Source organism: Macaca fascicularis, chromosome 2 (assembly GCF_037993035.2).
Source record: "Macaca fascicularis isolate 582-1 chromosome 2, T2T-MFA8v1.1".
In the NCBI taxonomy this organism is placed as follows: Eukaryota; Metazoa; Chordata; class Mammalia; order Primates; family Cercopithecidae; genus Macaca; species Macaca fascicularis.
The window spans coordinates 83,208,463-83,232,703 of record NC_088376.1 but is presented as its reverse complement, the minus strand read 5'-3'; the positions used below and the strand labels follow the sequence as shown (position 1 = coordinate 83,232,703).

The 24,241-nt window shown below is 39.0% G+C and overlaps 1 protein-coding gene across 10 annotated transcripts in view; it reads left to right on the top strand.

Annotated features, from left to right (window-relative positions):
- Positions 1 to 24,241, top strand: part of PLD1 (phospholipase D1) — a 205,492-nt gene that overhangs the window by 51,541 nt on the left and 129,710 nt on the right. For all 10 annotated transcript variants that reach the window (XM_065540177.2, XM_005546385.5, XM_045386628.3 and 7 more), the window contains exons 2-5: positions 19,621 to 19,811; positions 20,043 to 20,170; positions 22,081 to 22,226; positions 22,745 to 22,850. In XM_065540177.2, the coding sequence (XP_065396249.1) occupies positions 19,652 to 19,811; positions 20,043 to 20,170; positions 22,081 to 22,226; positions 22,745 to 22,850 (540 nt within the window). In that variant the 5' untranslated portion in view covers positions 19,621 to 19,651. The remainder of the gene's footprint in view (positions 1 to 19,620; positions 19,812 to 20,042; positions 20,171 to 22,080; positions 22,227 to 22,744; positions 22,851 to 24,241) is intronic.

Here is a 24,241-nt window from a genome sequence, read left to right as displayed (position 1 = left end):
GTAGAATGATAGATGGCCTCCCCATAGACTCAGTTATTGCTTCTGTCATCAGTTCTCTGGGGATCTTCATAGGTCCTTTAAAAATATCCATATGCCACTATCCAGGAGAAGGAAGGTCCTGAGACAGTCATAGCCAGCTGGTTTTGTTCTCTCTAGGCACAACGCTTCTGTCATGTTTTCCTTCTTGGACATTCTTTCCTCCTATCATGAAGAAAGTGTTTTACTTTGGAGCTAGTCTAAACCAGTGTCTCGGAAGCTGATATGCATATGGCTCACTTGGATGTCTTGTTAAAATGCAGATTCTGTGTCCGGAGTGTGGCCAAGGTTCTGCATTTCCAACAAGCTCCTGGGTGATGCCTAGGAGGCTAGTCTATGGACCACACTCTCAGTAGCAAGGATATCTAGGTTTTGTCAACAATCCCAGAGAGACAGATGGTGGGGAAAGGTGAGCAATAAAACAGAGATTAAATGGAGGAGCAACATTTGTTCGTTGATCACTCTGATTACTTTGGCCAGTGTCCAGTTAAGTTCAGATAGGCAGCAGTGCACATTGATTAAGAACTTGGGCCCTGCAGTCATCTTCCTGCCACCCACCAGCTGAGTCACGTGAGCACGTGACCAATCTCTCTAAACCTCAGTTTCTGAAGTTAAGACACACAAATAATATGAAAATTTACATTTTAGGGTTACTGTGATGATTAAGTAATATAATGTACATACTGAATAAGTGCTTGCTGTTAGCTATTAGTAGTAAGAATCCAGGAAGCATTTATTGAACACCTACCACATGCCTGGCATGTTAAGGTAGGGACAGAAAGATTAAAAGCCAGCTCTTTAATTTCAGAGGAGATTTAATTGGTTTATTTGAGAGTCCCCGGAGTTGAGGTAAGATCTAAAACTTTTTTTTTTTTTTTTTTTTTTTTTTTTGAGACGGAGTCTCGCGCTGTGTCACCCAGGCTGGAGTGCAGTGGCGCGATCTCGGCTCACTGCAAGCTCCGCCTCCCAGGTTCACGCCATTCTCCTGCCTCAGCCTCCGAGTAGCTGGGACTATAGGCGCCCGCCACCTCGCCCGGCTAGTTTTTTGTATTTTTAGTAGAGACGGGGTTTCACCATGTTAGCCAGGATGGTCTCGATCTCCTGACCTCGTGATCCACCCGCCTCGGTCTCCCAAAGTGCTGGGATTACAGGCTTGAGCCACCGCGCCCGGCCTAGATCTAAAACTTTTGACCCCAGGGCCAGTGCCCTTTCAGTCCACATGCTCATTGCCTATTTCTTACATTGAGTAGCTATATGGAAACAAAGGTGGTTTCAGACCAGCTTTAATTCAGTAAAATCCATGTGCTGAATCATAGTGAATTGAACATGTTCTGACTTTTAAGACCAAGTGATTTACATTTAGTTCCTATGTTTGAGCGAGGTATCTCTGAGGATAGAAATTAAAGGGCAGGTTTTTGTTTTGTTTTGTTTTGTTTCATTTCGTTTCTTTATCAGCTGAAAGTTTTTCTTGGGCAACTAGAACTGAATGATATCAAAGGCAGGTATAATCAATGTTTATTCTGGTGAATCAAATTCTGAGCATATACTTGCCTTCCACTTTTGGCATCTATCTTCTGAAAGTGAAATCCTGAAAGTGATTTCAAAAGGACTCTGTTTTTACTTGAGCTAACTTCTTTTTCTAATAGAGACTAAAAAATTTGCACCCTGTGTCTTTTCCAACAATTGCCCAGCATGAGTATGTGTGTGTGCCTTTGAGGAGCTGGGTATTCCTGCTTTGTGTCCATCTTCTGTACATTTTTTTGGAACCCTGCCTTAAAAGGAAATGATCACTGACCCAGAATTTCTCTTTTCTTTATCTAATTGTTTTTTCTAGTTATTGAGTCTTTCATACTTTTTCTGAACTTACAATAGTTTTCTTTGTGACACATACTTTGGTAGTTTTTTAAATACGATAATAGATCCCAGTATGATTTCTGTGTTTGTGAAAACATAATTATCTCACTGAGGAGAGTCTTCAGAAAGAAACAGTGGAATTAAAGTAATATTCAATATAGACGTTGTTAGATTGCTTTCTTTTAGTGTTTTGACAGTGTCTTTTCCCCTTCTCTTTTTGGGTATAAGCAATTTGTCTATTTTTGTTATAAGAAATGTAAAAATGATTTTTGCCTCTGGTTTTTCTACGATGGGATCAAGGAAAATTCCCTGCCCTTTCTTTGAACACTGATTGATTTTTACAACTCTGGTTATTATTATTCCTATGCCATTGCTGATTTTAAAAAAATCTTTATTGGGATATAATTTATAAACCATGAAATTCACCCATTGAAAGTGAACAATTCAAGGTTTTTAGTATATCGACGGAGTTGTCTTTGCAGATTTTTGCTAGCACGTTATTCCCTTCTCTTTCTACTGTGTATGCTTAAACTCCTCTGTATTCACATTTCTTTAATGAATTTTGCCACTATGTATAGTTTTGGGCAGATGTAAGTATCGTAACAATTTTTAACATCTACTAACTTAAGACACATCCTGATTACATCGCACGTTTTTATTCACTTTATATTAATGCCATTTTAATGGTGAATCAATAATCTGTCAACTATGCCTACGCATTCTTAAACCTGGCATGTTCTTCATTACCCCTTCCATCCTTTCTTCCACCTAAACCTCACTGTCGACACACATCCAGTTTAGCTTGTTTACCTTAAATATTGCATTGTTTCTTAAATGTGACAGACAGAATTCTGGTGGTCCCATTAAGGCACTACTTTACAGCTGAAACTCATCTGGAAATCATTGTTCCCTGTAGCAGCTTTATAAAGAGAGCTGGTTTTCTGTTTAGCAGAATATAAATTTGTGATAAAATACCATAGTTTAGCCGGGTAATTAAAAATAACCAAGTAAAAGTGAGTTACTTATCCTGTGAAATCATATTTGGGGCAGCCCAAACTTATTTTTATGGAAGACTTTTTAACTCTAGGACAACAGCGTCAAGACCACTCTGGGGGAAGGGGGTGTAAAGAGATAAAGTGCAAATGCCTTAACATCACTTACCTTGTACTGTATGTCCAGGTGCACTGCACCTTTCTCACTTCTTCAAACATGTCATGGTTATGGAGTTAAGATATGGTCAGATGGGAGAGATATTTAGAATTTGGCTGGATTTATTAATTGATTGGATATAGAGAGTTAGGAAAGAGAATGGCTAAGGATGAGTTCCAGAATTCTGGTTTATGCAGCTGGGTAGATGATGTTTCCAATTTTTTTCAGGAAGAAAATATAGAAGGAGGGAGTGTTTTGTGGTTAGAAGATGGTGAATTCTGTTTCGAGCATATTGAGATGCTCTATGGAATCACCCAGTGGGGAAGTTCCTAGGCAGTTACATAGACAGGTCTGAGGATCAGGACAAGGATTGCAGCTGGAAACAGTTACCGAGAGCCCAGTAGATGCTAGTGATGGGCAATACAGAGTTGGCCTCTCTTTTCAGGGAGCTCCCAGTTTTTTAGGGGAGACAGAAGCCAAGAGGAAAGGAATGTACTCAACAGTAGTATCCCTGAGTAAAGGAGACATCAGCATGTATTTTAACCATCCGTTACAGTGGATGAGATCACCCTGGGAAATGTGTAGAGTAAGAAAGAATAATCCCAGGACCCTGAAGAATATTAGCATGTAAATTCTGAGCACAAGAACAGCATCAAAGAAGACTCCATCTCAGTTGGCAGAGAGGGAGGAGGAAAACTGGAGGAGTGTGAGAACATGGAAGCCAGGGAAAGAGACCCTCAGGAAGGATGCAGTCAAGGGTTGTGCAACAGAAAGATTAAGTGAGATAAGAATGGGGAAATGTCCTTCAGATTATGGAATATGCAGGTGGTTATGAACTTTGGAGACAGCTGTTTGGTGGAGTGTACAAATGGAGGCCAGTGACAGCAAGTTAAAGAAGGAGGAGTGATAAACTAGAAGGAGCAAGTAGACAACTTTCTTAGGAAGTTGACTTTGAAAAGAGGGTGAGAGACATAGCTGGAAAGCCCCATGAATGCCAGTCTGCGTAGTTGAGTGCTTTTTATCCAGCTGTGTTTAGAAGCCTTGGGATAAGTGCCACGAAGGCAGATAGTTGGTGTGGCCCAGGGTTGAATTTTTCCAGATGACTGCAAAAGAAGGACATACGAGCAGAGATTTTTGGGCAAGCAAATAGTCAGAGATGGACTGCATGCTCTCAGCTGGATGAACAGGAGTGTGAGGTCTAGAAGGAGCTGGTGGCGAGTTAACACCTTATCGGAGATAGAGTAGTAGCTGAGTCTCAAGGGTGACCTTGGATAAAAGTTGCCTGCACAGCTGTCTCACCAGATAGGATGGAGATTTCCTGGTTTTAATAAGGAGTGAGTCACAAGGCAAATCTCTGGTCATTTTGTCATAAACCCTACATTTGAGAAGTTTTGCCGCTTGGAAGAAAGATGTAATATCACTAGTATTTATGTTCATCCATCACACTGGAGGACAATGGGAGTGTTATCTCTATTGTTCTGGTTGTATTATTTCCTTTTCTAGCTCTACTTCTTTTGTTAAAATTAGCCAGAATTGACTTATCTTCAATTCTAATATGTAGTTTGGTTAGACACAAGGTGAGAAGATTGGTTTCGAGAGACGAGATTTCGATGAGGAGAGTTTATGGAGAATTATATACATCTGAATATGAAGGCAGTAATTTACGGGAAATGGAAAAAGCAGAGAACATGAAGTTGAGAGTTCAGGACTGAGTCTCAGACCAACAGTTTTACAGTATGACCTTAATCACTTTGAGTTATTGCTTCTTCAATGAAAAGAAGGTTAAAAATAATAGTTTCCCTTGTAGGATTATTAGGAAAATGAAGATGTATGTGTACAGAATGCTTTGTAATCCAGAAAGCATTATGCACATGTTCTTTGTGCTGCCCAAACTGTGAGCAGTTCTGAGTCTTATTCGTATTCATTCATTCTCATTCGACTCATTCAGAAACAGTGACTGGGAACCCAATAGACACCAGTGACTCAGGATTTAGAGACAGTGTCTCCCTTCAGAAAACTCAGTCTTCCAGAGGAGTCAGAGACCAAGTGGAAAGGAATGTACTCAATGGACTCACTTGGATGCTATAGAAACACTGAGAAAAAAGGCACCTAAACCAGCCTGGGCTATCAGGGGAAGCTTTCTGGAAGGGGTGACACCTGATATGAGTCCCAATGGATGATAGGAATCAGTCAGGCAAAGATGGGGTTGGAGGAAGGCAAAGCTGCAGAGGGAGCAACCTATTGGAAGGCTGAGGTTGGAGAGCATGGAGCATGTTTTTTTCAGTCCAGCTGAGCAGGGAAACCTAACACAAAAACCTTGACTATGAGTCATAGCAAGAGAGAAGCAGTAGAAGGGAACATATGTGTAATTGAGATACTTGAGAATGTTTTAAGTGGTAATAGGGGAAAGCCACAGGATCAGGAGAAGTTGATGAGGGAGTTGACTGATGAAATAATGAGAGGAGGGTTGGAAACAAGCAAAGGTGGGAGATAGGACACGCAGAGGAGGGGCCTTCTTCCAATGTTTTGGTGGGCTGGGAAGGAGTCAAAATCACAAATAAGGTGAGGGACATTGAGAGATTCTGCCCTTAAAGCCTCCCTTGTCATGGTAAAGTGAAATTCATGAGGTTATTTTATATTCCTAGTGCCTAGCATGGTGCTCAGCACATAGTAGGTGTTCAATAAATATCCATTGAGTGAACTATTGTCATCCTGAGAAGCTGCTTAGAAGCCCCGCAAAACAGCTGCACTGGAAAGCAAGGTAGCTTATCAATCTGGCTGGTGCACACTGACTCTCTTTCCAGTTCATCAAAGTTTGGCAGCCTGCCTTTTAACTTGCCATTTCTTGTTAGTATTGATGCAACCCATTTGCTTCTGACCCTTGGGAATGTCGCAGGAGTCAGGTGTCCCGAGAATATCTCTATTCCTTAGTACTATGCATAGGAGCAGTGGTTAAACAAAGACCAAACTAGTTCTTTCCCAGTGAGGCTGGCAGCCTGTCCACACCTGTTGAGCAGTCTGGCTGCAGCTCAGACAAAAGCAGTTTATCCTGCCTGTCTGGTTGTCTTTCTTCCACATTTCAGACATGGTTCAAAGCTGCATTATAAAGGAAGAATCCATCCCTGAAACAGACTTGTATGGGCAAGCAGGGTGCAACAGAGGTGTAAGTTCTAGTCTCATCAATCCTTTATCTGTATGATTCTGAGCCTCTCTCTTCTCAGTGCATTGAAGAGGTTGGACCAAATGAATGCCTAGATCATCATGTGTGCCAGGCATTACAGATCAGGTTTTTTATTCATTGGTTTCTTCAGTCTAAAAATTGTATGCTTAGTTCTTACTCAATGTAATTCAATTCCATTCAAAACCTGTATGGTGCCACCAAATATGTGCACCATACAGGTTTTGAATTGAATTGAATTGCATTAATTTCTATTCTTTCTAAGACACATACAGACACATAGTAAAATACTGCCCACCGGTTATATAATTCACTTCCCTCATTTAATTCATTTCTTCTCAACAAATACTAAAGATATGAGAGAGATCAGATTTGATTTCTTTCAGAGAGGGCAAGATGTTAAAGCCTCTGAAGTATGGGGTGAGAAGAACTCGGAGGCGTATGCAGGCTCAGAGAAAGTAGGCTGTGATCACAGATTAATGTTTGCCATGGAGATGCAACTGGGAAGGCTGGCCACAGGTTTCATTTATTGTTATTCTGAGTTCTCAAGGAGCTTACAGCTCAGCAAGAGGGAAAGAGCTGCAAATAGATAACTTTGGTTTAGCCAGAAAAAATGTCAGATTTGTATGATAGAGACCACAGAAATAAAAATGCACTGAGTCCCTTTTGGACTCCTTGCTAACGGCGTTCTCCTCCCTCCTCTCTTGCTAAATGTTACCATTCTTCTAAAGTTATTGTGTATCATTTCCTCAATTAGTTTTTATGTCATACTTCTATATATTTATCCATAGACAACATACAGGATTGTTCTATGTTTTTAAATCCTAAACAAAAACTGTAAGCCGGATTTTTCCCATCAAACTTTGTATTGACATTTATTCATGTTGATACATGTAGTTCTAATGCACTTATTTTCTCTGCTGTATAGCATTCCATTTGAAACATTCATTTGCCTATTCTGTGGTAGATGGATATTTTCAGTTGTCTAATTTTCTTTATTGTGAATAGTGCTTTAGTGCCCATTTGAATATATGTCTTCTTATACCATGGGGGAGTATTTTTGTGAACATACTTATGGGAAGCATTGCTGGCCAGTAGGTTCCATCATCTTCAAGTTTACTAGATATCGTGATATAGATATGAAATTATTATTATTTTTTTCTTTGAGACAGAGTCTTGCTCTGTTGCCCAGGTTGGAGTGCAGTGGCGCGATCTCTGCTCACTGCAAGCTCCGCCTCCCGGGTTCACGTCATTCTCCCGCCTCAGCCTCCCGAGGAGTAGCTGGGACTACAGGCGCCCACCACCACGCCCGGCTAATTTTTTTGTATTTTTAGTAGAGACGGAGTTTCACCGTGTTAGCCAGGATGGTCTCGATCTCCTGATCTCGTGATCCGTCCGCCTCAGCTTCCCAAAGTGCTGGGATTACAGGCGTGAGCCACCGCGCCCGGCCCATTCTTCTATATTTTATTTCAAATGTTTACATGTTTGTAGTTCATGTTTAGGTTTTTAATCCTAAAAACATTTGTTATTCACATTTGGGACTATAATATGGAAACTATTCTTATTGGAGCTTTGAAGTATAGAACTAATTTTATTTTATATTTCTCTGAATTGCCAATAGTTTCAGCATCATGTATTAAACAGTTCATTTTTCTCCATTATTTTTTTCATTCCACTTCTGTCAGATGCCAAGAACTTATATTTGAATAGGTTTGTTTGGGGGGGTCCCTATTTGGTATAGTTCATCTATTTCTGTGCCAATAATGTACAATTTTATTTTTTTCAGGTTTGTAATAATTATTGATCTATCTGATAGGGCAAGTCTTATCTACTTATTATGATTTTTCTGTTACAGATTCGAGGATCATATTGTCAGGTTCTGTGAGAAATTCTTAGGAATCTGAATCAGTAGATTTCCTTTGAGGAAAAGCAACCTTTATTTACTAATTCAATACCACATTTATTGAGCTTTAGGATGTTGTTTCAATCTTACGGCCTCCATTTATTTCTGATGAGAAGTTCATCATCGTTAGTATGGTTCTCCTGAACACAAGTTATTTTTCTCTGGCTGCTTTTAAAATTTAGTTTTTTCTTTACATGACAGCAGGTTGACTTTAATGTACCTAGGTGTCATTTTCTTTGTATTTATTCCTGTTTGGGATGCACTGAACTTCGTCAACCTGTAAATTTATTTCTTTCACCAAATTTAGTGAATTTTTAAATCATTATTTCTTTAAACATTTTTTTTCTGCCTCATTTTCTCTCTTACCCTATCTTTCTGGGATTCAAATTATATGCTTGTTAGATTTTTAAAATATTATCACATAAAACACTGAGGCTTTGTTCGTTTTTAAAAAAATCTTTTTTCCCCTCTGTCTGTCCTTCAAATTGGATAATTTCTGTTGTTCTGTATTCAGGTTCACTGACCCTTTCTTCTGTCATTGCTATTCTGCTGTTAAGCCCATCCTGCAAATTTTTTCTTTTCTCTGGTGAGATTTTCTACTTATTCGTTCACTGAAACCATATTTTCCTTTACATCTTTGAGCATTATTATAATAGTTGTTTTAAATAATCCTTCTCAGCTAATTTCAACATGTCAGGCTTGGTCTCTACTCTTCACAATGGATCACATCTTTCTGTTTCTTCTATGTGTAATAGTTTTAGGTGACATTGTGACTGGCATGTTGTAGAGACTCTGGATTCCTTTATACTTCTTTCCAGAGTTTGGATTTTTTGTTGAGTTTAGTTTTGTTTTACAGTCATTTAACATGCCTGGACTCAAACTCCAGACCCCATCTGTCCTGTGGTGAGCAGCAGCAGAAATATCTGTTAAAGTCATTTTAGTACTAGCTGCGTAGCTTTGGAATGTATCCCATGCCTACATAGTTCAAGCGTCAGCCTATGCAAAATTTGGGGTTGTCTCCCCCTCTGTGGCTCTCTCCTTTCTAGGATTTCTGGCCTCACTTTTCAGCTGCTGTGATAGCTGTGAAGTTTGTTCTTTGGTTCTTCAAGCCAGAAATCTATGGACTTTCTATCCGAGCTTTAGTCACTCAAGTTGACATGGTCTGGGACCAGCCCTTAGACAAAAACAATGCTGTTTCTTTCTTCCGAATATAGGTTTCCTTCCAGTTTCTGCTTGATTTTGGTTGTTTTTCAAGCAAGTTATACACACACACACACACACACACACACTATATATATAGTGTATATATATAGTAGTTTTATATATATTACAGAATGTGTAGTTGTTATCTGTGGGATGGTAAATCTAATAGAAGTAATACCTCTATTACTGAAACTAGACATTGTGATCTTGGATAATTTTTATATACAGTTTTTCATTTTGTAGTTATCACAGTTCCATGTAGTTTCTTCCCAGGGATGCTGGGTGTGGTTATTTAGTCCCTTTTAAAGAGGCAGTGTAGCTCTTTGAAGCTCTGGGTTTTTTTGTAAGAGTGTCACTTCCAGGCCACTGCCTCCCATGGTTCTGGGATCTTATCTCCTAAAATTTATGTGAGGGAACAGAACTGTAATCTCAGATGCTTATCTGAGATCCAGAACCCTTTGGACCCTACAACTTCAGTTCCAGTGTGCCCATCAGACTTCAGTTTCTTCATTCTTAGACACTGTAGGGTTTTTTTTCATTATTGTTTTTGTTGCTGCTGCCACTGCCGTTAACCTTGAATAAATCTTTTCTTAAAACAATCACAATTTACCTAGCAATTCTGTGTTTTCAGTAGAAATGGAGCGTATGTATCAGCTTGATTCATTTTGTTTCCAGAAGTTTGTAGCAGTGTTTTCTATAACAGACAACATCAGACCGTTCCCAGATCCAGCTCTTGCTGCTAGTTCCTGTGCTTAGGAGGGACATGATTCAGGTGGGAATATATGGACTTTGGGCAGGGGTCTTACTGATAGCTCTTAGAATAACTAGGGACATAAGAACAGCTAACTTTATTTTAGCATCTAGTATAGTCCAAGCTCTAAATCACGCAATGTTACTTCCATTTTACACATTAGGAAGCTGAGGCACAGAAAGACATAAATAACTTGTTTCACCATAAGGAGAGTCATATTTCAAGTTACTTCACTCAAAATCACAAATGTACCATGGTACAGTACTGTCTCAACAAACATTTTTAGTAATTATATAGATGGCCAAAAAATTGAAATTGTGCTATGTCAACTAGCAGTTGTGACAGGATTCAAAAGCTAATCAGCACTGGAGAGTTTTTGGAGGAGATTACGATGCGTGTTTGCCAGATTCATTCTTCTCATAGGTGAAATTCATGGGATATCACTGAAAACACTCTCTGTACTGCCAAAACTCACACTAACAGAGGTCGTTTGCCTGTTGCTTTGAAGAGAAGCGAAAGAAAGGAAAGCATGAATATTCTATTCTTGGCCATAAAGAAACTGAGTATTCATTTAACATCCAAGGATGTTAATTTTAGAAGTCTGACCAGTTTTTAGCAATATTAACTACCTTTCTTTTATAAAGAAGAATTTTCCCTTTGACTTAAGTCAATCCAGTGGTTGTACAAAGTCTCCGACTTACACGTAATAAACGTATTAACAGGCTTTGAAGTTAGGAGTGATCCTCCCATATTTTCTCTTCAAATACAAATCTTTATAATGTGCCTTGTCACTTACAGGGACAGGAATAAATCTTCTTAGATGTTGGCTCAGAATCCTCATCTAAATGTCCTTGGCATTTGGGCTAGGTTTTTATCTTCTGGGTGATGTCATTTAGAATATGTTGTTTTTCTGACATTTGGTAATGTTGACAGAGGAGTTTTTAAAATTATAATGTATCTATTGCAAAGTCCTAAACACAGACAACTTCATATTCATGTAAAACAGATATTTTATTTTATTTTATTTTATTTATTTTTTTTTTTTTTTTGAGACGGAGTCTTGCTGTGTCGCCCAGGCTGGAGTGCAGTGGCCGGATCTCAGCTCACTGCAAGCTCCGCCTCCCGGGTTTATGCCATTCTCCTGCCTCAGCCTCCCGAGTAGCTGGGACTACAGGCGCCCGCCAGTAAAACAGATATTTTAATTTTCAGTTTTTAGGTGAGGAAACTGAGCACCAACTAAAGTGACTTTGCCCAAGTTAACCAAGGCAGAAATAATAGCAAAGTAGATCAGATAGTTGTGTGGCCTTGAGCAAGTCACTTATCTCTCTGTGCCTTCAGTTTCCTTGCCTATGAAAAGGGGCTAAGAATAGCAGCTACTTCATAGGTCTGTTGTAAGGACAGATTGAGTTAATGCATGCAAACCACCTGGATCACTGCCTGGCACATAGTAAACATTATACAAGTTTGCTTTTTAAAAATTACTGTTAAATTCAGCACAAACGAATTTCTGCAGGAGCCAGGATGGTTCAGAAAAAAAAAAAAAAAGAACAAACAAACAAAACATGGGCTTTGGAATCCTGGTTCTAACGCTGTCCTAGCTCAAGTTTCCTGTATAGAGCCTCTGGGGTTGCATAGTAGGGTTGAATAGGGGTGTTTATAATTCTAGAGGAGAAAAAAATGGGGGGGAAGAGAAGAGAGGCAGGAAAGAAGGCAAAGCAGTCATTTCCTGGCTGGCCATGGCTTCCCAGGAAAAGCAGCCAGTCACTCCATCACATAGAACATCTTCCAGATTGACTGTTTTGTATCAGTGTGCTCAGCACAGCCAAGGCCTGAAGGAGAGGGGAGAGGCATGCATCTGCCAGCAACTTAACCTGCCCTAGTATCACAGGCTGTGAGACTTGGTTTCCTGTACTCCTCTTACCCCCCTGACACAACTCCTGAGGAAGCAAGAGAACATGTCCCCGGTGCAGCACTTTAACTGAATCCAAAAGCATCTGGATAAGCCAGTGCCTCCGAGGGTCTGGTCAGAGGTCAGTGGAGCCGCGTGCTGTACTGCATGCCATGGAAGCTGCATGCCAAAGCCCTGCCCTCGCCCAGAAGGAGGTTGAGATGGTTGGTGGCTTTAGGAGAAGAAGTGAGAGCAGTCATGACTGGGGATCTTTACTGAGCAGAGGCCAGGAAGGCAGATGGGACCCAGCCCATCTGGCGGCCTACATACCAGAACCAGTCCCACTACTCACAACTGTGCAGCCTCAGTAAGCTCCCATGACCCCAGTGAGATTGTTGTGAGGATCGGAAGTAATACACGTAACATGCCTTTCAGTGCAGGCACTCAAGAAATGACACATCATATTTTCTTAACCATCAACATTTGAAATAGATGTCAATTTCCTTCAGCATTTGAATAGATGTCAATTTCCTTTAACATCTGTATTTGACTCTGGAAGCAGTTTGAATTCAAAGATATGACTGAGATGAACTAGAAGGTGATACCACTGCAAAAAGGGAAATATTTAACTCTAGGACATATTAAAGGAAATTACTCAGAAAGCTCATGCCAGAGAACAAATGCCATGGATGTTTTTAAAAGGTCATCCAAAGAGGTAAAAGGACTTACGAAAAGTCATGAGAATCAAGAAATTATTTTCATGCCCCAAAACATGTGACTTATATCCTAATTCACTATTGGATGGTGAAACAGCTGTCTGGAAGGTTTTCCCTTCTGGAAACCATGATGTCTTATGGGATTTCTTTGTGCCTCCATGGCATAAAGCTGCCTTGGTTTTCTTGGGTTATTATTAAAAATGGCTGGGAGAGATCATTATTAGAAGTATCCTAATAACATACTTACTGGTTGAGATTAGCTAATGGCAGAAATTATGGAAATTGTAAGAGCTATGTAACCATTTTGCTTTATGTCATTATAGATGTGTTTTTATTTGTTTGTTTGTTTTTAGCTAGGGGAAAAAAGAGAACATGAATTCAACTCTTATTCTGTGAGCACAGTGAGTCCAAAGTATTTAGCACCAGTCTGGACATCTCAGGGATAAAAGCAGCATCAGTGTTAGGCCAAGTGGAGGGTTTGATATAAAGCCAGGAAAGAAGGATAAGTAAGTGGAAGATTGCTGGGCTCTGGGCCCCCTGAGATCAGACTGGATGTGGAGCTCAGTGGAAGGGCTGTGTTTGGGAATCAAACTTCTGACTCTTAGAACCATAGACGTAATAGCAAACTGGACTCACAGGTTACGGGCAGGAGAGCTGGCTGGGTGATTCCGCATCTTGGCATTTCCTTTTCTTGGCACAGGCGCAGGTGGAAGGCAGAAGAGGAGCAGGTGCATGGCTTTTGGGTCAGCCAGAGCCAGGCTGAGAGGTGACTTACTGACTTTCTGACTCTTCACCTCTGTCACACTATCTCACTGTCTGCAAAGTGGGAATGATGACAGTACTCCTCATGAAGTTGCCGTGAGGATCATTTGACATGATGCATGAAAAGCCCTCAGCAAAAGCCTGGCACACAGGAAGCTTCACTAGCAGTTTGCTGTGTTAGCTGTGATTGCTTTGGCAGCCAATCTGTTTCTTACATGTTATACGCCTCTCAGGGGCTTTTCAACCAGAAGGCTTCTACATCTGAGTGTGTCTGCGGTATGTAAGGGAAATAATATCTCTTTGTGTCATTCACTGAATAACCTGCAGCTGACAGCTTTCTCTATGGATAGCTCACTGATTATGTCACTTAATCAACAAACGTGTTGAGCAGGTGCTCAGCTGGGTGTCTGTGGTGAATGCCCATGACTCTAACCCTCTTCCCCCAGGAGTGTCCCTGTCTAGTGGGAAGACAGGTGTGTCAGTGCATCAGCACATGATTGCAGCTCAGCGGAATGCTTCTTCACCTAAAGGTCTTGAGGGTACAACCATGAACCTATGAAAATATATGCAAAATGCTGCACGTGAACCCATGCTCATTTATTTCTGGGGTTGTGGGTTCATAGATTTCATCAAAGTTGCAAAGGGTGCTGGACCTCAAAGGGAGCAGGAGCCACAATCGTGAGAAAAGTGGCGAGCACTATGGGGATGCCAAGGAAGGATTGCATAACCAGCCAGGGACAGCAGGTTGGATGAGGCCAGGAAGACATGCAAAGAAAAGGAAGGACGTTAGCTGGGTCTGGCTGGCTAATGCCTTCCATGATTGTTTTTGCAGAGGAAGGCTTACTGGTTTCTCTTATACTTAGGGTAGTATAGTCCAGAAATTTCAGGACTGGTTGAATGGGAGAGACCCATTCTTAGAGTAGCCCAGCCAGAAAGACAGTTGCAAGATGGTACGTTAGTTTTGACAGCTAAAAAAGAGATGAAAAGCAGGATAAACTCTGTTAAGATTATTTTTTCAGGGGTCCCCTTTTAATAGAATTAAAGATGACACTAGCAACCGAGATGATTTTTGCCTGTAGATGAGTATCCATGATCACATTTACTCCTCACAGCTTCCTAAGGGAGGAAGCATGAGTGGAACATTTCATAGAGGGACACTGCAACCCTCGGACTGGTAGTTGCCCAGGTTACACTCATAGTAAGGGTAGAACAATCCTAGGTCATTTGATCTTTCCCTTATACCATTGACATTTCATTTTCTGTCCAAGGTACATAATCACCTTCCCTTAATATTTGTGGAAGTCATGTTCCTTTTTATAAAAAGTCAAAGATCCAATTAAACATCAGAGGATATTTAAAATGTATTTTCTCAAAACATGTAGTCTGGAGTGTAAAATATGTTAATATCATTTACTTTATTGAAAGTCAGCTAAACTCAAAAGATATTTATCCAAGTCATATTTTATTACTGGAGATTGAGTTTAGTACTTGAATCCACATTTATAATTTTTATATCTCAGAGAGCATCAAGTCAGTTCCAGAAATACAGTTGCTGTATGATGTGTTTTCGAAGGTTATATATTATGGATCCTTTAATTTTCATCATCGTGAAAAAATGGGAAAACAAGATATCCCCACAACTCAGTTTGGGTTTAAACTATCTAATCATGATTTTTTTTTTACATTCATACATTATGATATGATTTTTGGCTTAGGAATTCATTGCATTTATTTCTCTCAGTAAGTACAATAGCATCTAGAAAAAAATGAGGAAATTTTTGCATATTATGTTAGAAAGGAAGCAATAAGTAAATTGTAACTATGTTCACGGAGTGAATGTGGGTTGTTGTTCTTTTAAAAATGGTTTTACTTTTTAGCAATGCATAGTGGCACATGCCTGTAGTCCTAGTTATTCTGGAGGCTGAGGCGGGAGGATCACTTGAGCTCAGGAGTTCAAGGCTGGATTGAGCTATGATCACACCACTGTACTCCAGCCTGGGCAAGAGAGCAAGAGCTTGACTTAAAAAAAAAAAAAAAACAGTTTTATTTTAAGAGTATATGAAGCAAAGTGTAAAAGCCTCCCAGTGCTAATGTTTCCTTCCACCCACAGTCCCACCTCTGGATTCGTAGGTAGCTGGGCTTTGAAGTCAGATCAATCAAAGTTGATCACCAGCTTCATCACTTCCCAGCCGTGTGGCCCTGCCAAGTTTCCTACCTTCTCTAAGCTACTCATTAAAAATGCTGGTAACAATGGGACCCAGCTCCTAAAGTTATTGTGAAGATTAAATGAGATCATGATATTAATCTCTTTGTACGGTACCTGGCATGTAGTACAAATTTAGCAAATATTGGCTAATGTTCATATTTATGTTAATATCAATAATTATAGTTGATATTATTGTATTTTGGCTAAGGCAGTGTTTATCTATTTGTTATCTGAAAAGGCAAGTGTCTGCTTCTCTTTGATGTTCTACTTCCCAATCTTGTTGAAAGTTGAGAATAGAAAATTCTCTGATTTCATCACTGAATAACTGGAGGCCATTAAATCTTCCCTGCAAAGATTTTCAGTTCTATAATTCAAAACGAGAAAAAAAAAAAAAAACCCTTATTTACTTTCCAGATACAAATGCAAACAGAAATAAAACACAGCTGCTCTTATCTCTCCATGGGCACCATCTCTTCTTGGTACTGAAAAAGATAATGATCTTGCAGTATAATTTTATAAGGAGGTAACAAAATCAATTACATTATCTCAAGTGTAAACACTGAAGCCCTTATCCAATTGCTGACTAATATAGGCTGTGCCTGTGGCAGCTGCTCACCCCCTATTATAGATTATTTTAGATGAAAGAAAACATTGACTGATAAATGAAGATTTGACAACATAGGAGCATAGATAGTTTTACAGCTTGATATTCAAGAATGAAACCAGCAATACAATGGTTGGATGAAAAGTCAGCACACAATGCCCATGGACACAAGTAAAGGTAAAGATGGACAAATGATTCATTGTCTATTATTAAATAGTAAAGTCTTTACAAAAGCATGAACAAATCTGCAAATGCTTTGGGTCCATTTCCACGTGGTCTTATAAAATATTATAAACCATAAAAGTAAAAGGCTAAGAAGGAACTCAGGAAGCTGTTGAGATATGTCATTTTCATAATTGAAGTGACTGTGGGATTAGTATGATCCCTTCCAAGGTATGGTGACTAAAGTAGAGGACGTCTCTTGTCACAGGACTTAAATTTCATATAAAAGATTAATTTAAATTTATAGACATTCAAGCCCATAAAATAAAAGTAATAATTATGGGCCTCTGTAACCAACTCCATAAGATTTTAGAGCCAGACAAAATCTGCTTTATAAACTCAACACTGACACAAGTTGAGTGACCTTGGACGATTGCTTAACTAAATCTCTCAGAATAATCATATCTACCATGTGGGGTCATTGTGAGTATTAAATAACAAAACTGTGCTACAATTGTGCTTAGCATGTGATAAACACTTGATAAATGATAAGATGTTTTCTTTGTTTCATGTCTCACTCTTCAAGTTTTTCATAAGTGAATATGCTTCTTTTTTCTCTATCTGAAGTTGGATATTTATTTTAGCTTGATGCGTTAGCTCTGTAACACCGTATAGATTACTGAAGTCTTTGTATTTCTTAAAATTAACAGGCATTTTTAGGATCAGCACGTAGTTCAAAAGGAAGGTTATTTGGAGTAACCTTTGTCTTCACTATGTTAAGAAAGTTGACAAAGTTAATAAGTCTGTTTAATCAATAAAAAATATCTGAAGTCTTTAAAAATTAACAAGCTGCAATGATATGATGTAATTTCTTATCTGTTTTTCCTTGTCTCTTTTCCTCTAAATTTTTCATTACCTTGTATTTTGAGTAAAATAAAATCTGACACATTGTTAAGTGTTTGTTGAATGAAGAGGAAAGGACATACATATTTTGATTTTGACCAAAGGCAACGCTCCTCAATGGAGGCTGAATAGATCTTAATTGAATTATGTAGGTTAGAAAACATTCTGCTACCTGCTTCTCTTACTCACATGCAAAACTACTCTGATTAATTTCTTGGGCTAGGAAAAGGGTTAAAGTAATTAAATTATAAGGGAGGCTGAACACTTTTATGGCATCTTTTATCTACAGTTAGGGTTTTTGTGTTGAAAGAACTCTAGAGATGAAATGGCTCAACCTCTTCAATTTATAGAGAGGAAACAAAGACCCTGGGAATGTAAATGGCTTTGTCTTGTGGTAACCGAGTTGCAGGAATTTATTTCCAATTCTTCCTATTAGGGTTTGCTCTTAAATGGACTTGCCCCAGGGTACTTATTTATATTAACTGTTCCATCTATTCCAAGGGCTTACATATCTACAAAGAATAGATAGCAAGGTAAAGATTGTGATTGAGAATATTGGCTTTTGGGTTAGAGAAACCTGAATTCCAGTCCCTTCTTCACCACTTACCAGCTGTGTGACCTTGGACAGATAGTTTAAAATATTGATCAAGTTACTTAGTCTTTCTTTGCCTCAGTTTCCTTATCTATAAAGAGGGAATGACAAACTCCTGTCATGCTCAAAATAGAAATAACAAACCCTCACAGATTTATTATTAATGACAAATGAGACAATGTATGTAAACAATTATAACCAGCGAGGTGCATTCTAAACAATTAGTAACTATTAACTATTATAATATAAATTAGAAGTGGGAGGGAACATTGAAGGGAAGAGATAGTCCTATACTTTGCTATAGTAGGCCACAAATTTGGCTCCAAGCTTTCTTACAGCCGACATACAGAAAGAAACATGATTGATTACATAGTTCCAGGGAACTTAGATATATTAATTTTATATATCTGGCCAAACCAGAACCTCCGTCCTTCACTCCCGTTTTTGAATTTCCAAACAGTCTCTTTCTCCCAGACATAACAGTACAGGTTTTAGAGACTCATTGAGTTATAATAAGGGCTGTATAAGTTTTCCTGAGACTTTCTTGGCATTCCCATATAGCCACTTAGCTTTTTGGTAGCACTTGCAGGACAGACCCAGATAAGTGTCTTCCCCGGGCAAATTTCATTCTCAAGAAGCCCAAGACCTTGGAGGAGGCCAGGGGTGAACTTTGGGTTATATGCCTCATTTCCCTCACCCATATCAGGTGTTCCTTAATCACAGGGGCCTGCCTTATTCACCTTCACATTTTCATTCATCTCATCTCACACGTGGTGGATGCTCATTGTGATTTGCAGTTATAAATGAACATGTGCTGAAGAGTTACTGGTATGAGGGTCCTTCCGTTTTAGGGCCTGGTTTTAACAGAGAGATTATTTCTGTATCAGGCAAAACAGACGTTTCATCCAACTCTGATGACATTGTGCGAAGCCTGAATCTCAATATTTTACATGAAAAATAATATCCATGTGAACTCTTCTGCCCTGGGTACTGATGTGCAACGACTTGTGTTATTAAATATCAGAGTGAAATAGAACTAGTTTTCTTTAAAGAAATAAAAAAAGGAGGGAAGTATAATTCTAGCACCTCAGATATCTTTCGGAATAGGTACGTTAATCAATTTCCTTTCAAGACACATACGTCATTATACCTCATGTAAAGTCGTGGCCAAATTCTCATATCTCGAAAGGTAATATACACTTTGCTTGTGATATCACCTACAGAGAAAATGTAGAAAGATTATGCTATCATAAAAATATTTCTAAATCTGTATATTTCAATATGTGAAATACTCTAAATTTTCTTTAGGAGATATTTAGACTTGCTTATTTTACATTATATTCTTTCTTCAGCTGTATTTATTATAGCAAATAATCTATTTCTTTCTCTGAATAAGCTTTCCCAAACCAATCTCCCTTGAATTACTTATCCAAGTTAATAAAGTCGGATGAGAGAAATGTTGGCATTCAATGTGGTGTTTCTTTTTTTTTTTTTCTTTTTTACAATTGAGTACTCCGTTTTAATTTACAAGTTAAGAATCCTTTAAATGTTAAACAGGAACAACAACTAAAAGGTTGTTTTAGATAACTGAGTCTCACACAGAGCAGGCGGAATTGTTTCCATATGCTGTATCTAAGTCTGGATTCAAATTGTGGAATAGCATTTTATGTTATCAAAATACTAAGTCTTTGTAACCCTTTTCTTCTTTCCTAGCCCCTTTGCTTTTACTCTGTCCTAAGTTAACATGTCACTGAAAACCGAGTCACGGGTAAATACCTCTGCACTGCAGAAAATTGCTGCTGACATGAGTAATATCATAGAAAATCTGGACACGCGGGAACTCCACTTTGAGGGAGAGGAGGTAGAATACGACGTGTCTCCCAGCGATCCCAAGATACAGGAAGGTAAAGACGGATGATCTGAGCGGGGAAGAAAAGAGTTTGTCAGGGTTGCTTGGAAGAGCACAAATTTGAAGTAACCAGCAAATGATTGATTTTCCTTGCAGATGTAACACTGGGCTCAGATCATTTTGTAAGAGGCTTTCTTGTTTTAACACATGGTTCTTGAAAGAATGCCTGTAAAAGACAAGTTATGCTAATCATATATTGCATTAACTTTATTTACTTATTTTTTAGTGTATATCCCTTTCTCTGCTGTTTATAACACTCAAGGATTTAAGGAGCCTAATATACAGACGTATCTTTCTGGCTGTCCAATAAAAGCACAAGTTTTGGAAGTGGAACGCTTCACATCTACAACAAGGGTCAGAGCGTTTATGGACTCACCATTTTTTCTTTTGTCAATATATGTGAATTACTACATAGCCTTTCATTTTCCTCCCTCCTAGCTATGACCATGTTTGTGGCTGTTTGTTTGTTTTTATTTATCTATTATTTCCAAGTCATTGTCACCTGTCAAGGTTTTGCCTCCTTCCCACTTAATCTTCATTCTTATATTCCTCTTTCTTCATTCGAGCCAAAGCTCTTTCTTTTAAAAAGGCATGTAAGGCAAATTAACAATGTAATAAATTGCAAAGTGCCTCTCTTACTCTTCTTCTCTCCCTAGTTTTCTGTTTCATTTGGACTCTTGATGCGTATTTATTCCACCTTGCATGGCAAGTATAAGTCAACAAGAATTTTAGCTTTCCTAATGTTTATTTAGAATGAAAATGTTGGTGCTCCCTGGCTCTTAAGAAAAAAAGCCAGGATACTGGATTGGCCAGTGCCATTACCCCAAAATACTGTTGAGAGAATTCTGCAGGCATACTCTGCCTCTCTGATTGGTTCCTAGAAAACCATCCTTTAGTCCTCATTCATGTGCTTTTTCATTGAACGCTGAAAAGGCTTTGGAGTAAAATGTCTTCAGCAATCAAAGGTAGGCCCTTTGAAATGGATTGGACTAGAAGAAACCTTTAGGGTAGCTCCTTTTCTCTGTTCCTGCCTAGATTTTGCAGTTGTTAAGTCTCCAGGGGAGGAAAATGGCTGCAGGGTGGTGACTTTTGTCCCTTCAGGCTAAGCTCTAGCCATGGCAGAGTAAGGCCACCATTGCCTCCTGCCTCAGGGGAAGCACAGATTAATAACCAGCTGTCAGGGCACAGCTTCGCCTTCCCTTCCTCCTTGTCTTTTGGAGGTGGCATGCGCTGCATCGCTTTCTGGGTGGTTTTGCCTCGTGCTGTGTCCCAGCTTACCTGCACATACATGTACTGACTTCCAGCCTGCACTCACTTGGGTGTCAGCCTCTGGTTTAGGCTTTTCCCTGTAACTCGGGTCCATGTCTCCCTGATACACCACTGAGCAGAACTCACTCAGAAATGTCTCTAAGATGAGCTTTGTTTTCTTTTTTCACCTGCCAGCATTTAGATTGAAAGATAGTTAACATGTGGGGGTAAATGACAGACTCTAGAGCCAAACTGCATGATTTAATTCATCTTTGCCTTGTGATCTTGAACGAGTGACTTAACATCTCTGTTCCTGTTTCCTCTTCTGAATAAGGGGTATAACAGTGCTTACCTTATAGGCTTGTTATGAAGATTTAGTAATGATAATACATATGTATAATATTATACAAATGTACACTGTATACTCATTACCGCATTCACTTTCTCCACCCATGCCTCCTTAATACTGGTGGCTCCTCAGGGTGGGTGGGTGGTATAGACAAGGCTGGACCTTGGAATGTGTTTCACAGGAGAAGGAGAGAAGGCATATCATGCCATTTCTGAAGAACAAAAACAGCCAAGATGGTGCTCTTAGTATACAATACCTCTCACCCCTGCCAATTGCCTGGTTCACTGCTTATATTTGTGGACTGGACCCCTGAAGACTCATTAGGGCCTTCTCTCATTGTCTCCTCCACCTAGTTGCTTGTTTCAGGTGTGTGTGTGTGTGTGTGTGTGGATGCACACACACACAGATATGTTGGAGGAATAGCATTTGTAGGAATCGTCTCATGTGTGATTGAAAGTTTGTCTTATGTAATTCATCAAGTGAACATTTAGGGAATATTATTTCTGTAATTGGCTGCTTTTGAAAGAAATTTACTTAAGTACTTACACAAAATAAGTAGGCTGGACTTAAGTATACTTCCCTGTTACTAATTAAATATTGTTCACTGAAAGCTTTTGGAATTTTTGTTGTTATCTAAAATATCAAACATTTTTATGTATCACTGTAGGTACCAAGTATTAATCTTTACACTATTGAATTAACACATGGGGAATTTAAATGGCAAGTTAAGAGGAAATTCAAGCACTTTCAAGAATTTCACAGAGAGCTGCTCAAGTACAAAGCATTTATCCGAATCCCCATTCCCACCAGAAGGTAACCATTTTGGAATTAATTATGCCAGTATACAAGTTGAATGGAAAGTGTATTTTGGCTGGGTGTGGTGGCTCACGCCTGTAATCTCACCACTTTGGGAGGCTGAGGCAGGAGGATCACTTGAGGCCATGAGTTTGAGACTAGCCTGGGTAACGTAGCAAGACCTCCTCTCTACAAAAAAAATGAAAAATTTAGCTGGATGCGGTGGCACGTGGTGGTAGCTAGTAGTTCTACCTACTCAGCTGCAACAGGGGGATTGCTTGAGCCCAAGAGTTTAAAACTGCAGTGAGCATGATTGTACCACTGCACTCCATCCTGGGCAACAGAGCACACCCAGTCTCTAAAATAAATAAATAAAAAGTGTATTTAATTCACAGTATTGGCTAACTAGTCTATTGTTGGTAGATATTTTCAATTAAATAGTCTCTTAAAAATATGCCATCTCATGAAAGATACATTAAAGTCATAGTCACAGAATAATCTAGTAAGTGTTTGCATTCTGTGTGTTTGTGTTTTAGACACACATTTAGGAGGCAAAACGTGAGAGAGGAGCCTCGAGAGATGCCCAGTTTGCCCCGTTCATCTGAAAACATGATAAGAGAAGAACAATTCCTTGGTAGAAGAGTAAGTTGCTTCACTATTCTGTTGTTTTGAACCTAATTTTGCAGTGCTGTAGAAACACAACATCTACTGAGGGGTGAAGTAGGCCTGGCTACAACTCCTCTCATCCACTCATCGATCCCCCAGGCTGGTTTAGCTTTTCTGGAACTAGTTAGGCAGTCCCTTCTTTCCCCAAGCCATACAATGCATTTTCTCAGAAGGGGAAGATCGTTCTTGGTTAGGACTTAACGTTATGAAGAAGCTGTTCTCCCGACTAGAACCGTTTTGAGCTTATTGTGAGTCAAAGATTGAACTCATTCAATTTTTTTCAAACAGTTCAAAGATTGAACTGTTTGTGGATTTTGAGATCTACTCTTTTAAAATAATATATTTCCATACATAAGCTTCTGTGTTCGTAATAGCCCATCTTAAATATATGTAAAATCTCATTCCTAAACTATAGATGGAGCAGTTAGGGCCTGAGAAGAGTATGACGGAGTACAGACAGGCACAGCACGGGGACAGAAAACTCCAGGGGAGGGGCACTTCTGCCTGCTTCCAAGATGGGTGCTACAGAGTGTGGACGATTAATTTTTTTTTTTTACTAGAAAGTGAACAAGTGTTTGTTAATTTCTGTCAGTTCTGTTTGGTAATCTGAAACATTTATGTTCCAGAGGGAATGTTTGATTTCTCCTTTGTAGTTGTCATCTTGGCTAAAATCTCTGTAGGTATTTGGACCAAATATTTTCCAAGATACCTAGACATATACAATTATATAGTTTTGGTTTACTGTGTGCACATGTGTGAATTCAGCTGAAAATGAAACTTAGTGATTAAGCAAAACCATGCTGAATTTTATATCATGGTCAATATGATTGACATCTGTTGCTCCAGTGCCCCAAGCCTGTATCCCTCTACTCCCCATCTGCCTCCACACACAGTTTAGCATATTTAAAATCAGTACATTCTACTAGAAAGTCGTTTAACCTCTCTCCACTTTTTTTCCTGGAAAGCTGTTTAAAAATTGTAGTGTATCTTTCAGTAAGTTCAGTGTTAGAATAGAAAAAAAAAATGAAAGTTTTTGGTAATATCAACAAATTCTTTAAAACAACTTATAGCAAGTCCTGCTATAATAGCTATGGAGGATTAAAAGAATATATAGCTCAGGGCTTGTCAGCAGTTTATAGAAGACCTAAGCATATGGAAAGTTAAAAAGTAAGAAGATATTTAAATAACAGTTCAAAAGAATTATGGAAATGACAGACTAATGCTATTCAGGATTCCTTGCTCCATGATTATATTATTAAATAATTGAATAACTTATACAAGTTAAGATGAAAATGATGATCTCATCATTGTCACTACTGTTTAATTTTTAAAAATAAATATGACCATGTTAACACTTACCTAAATTA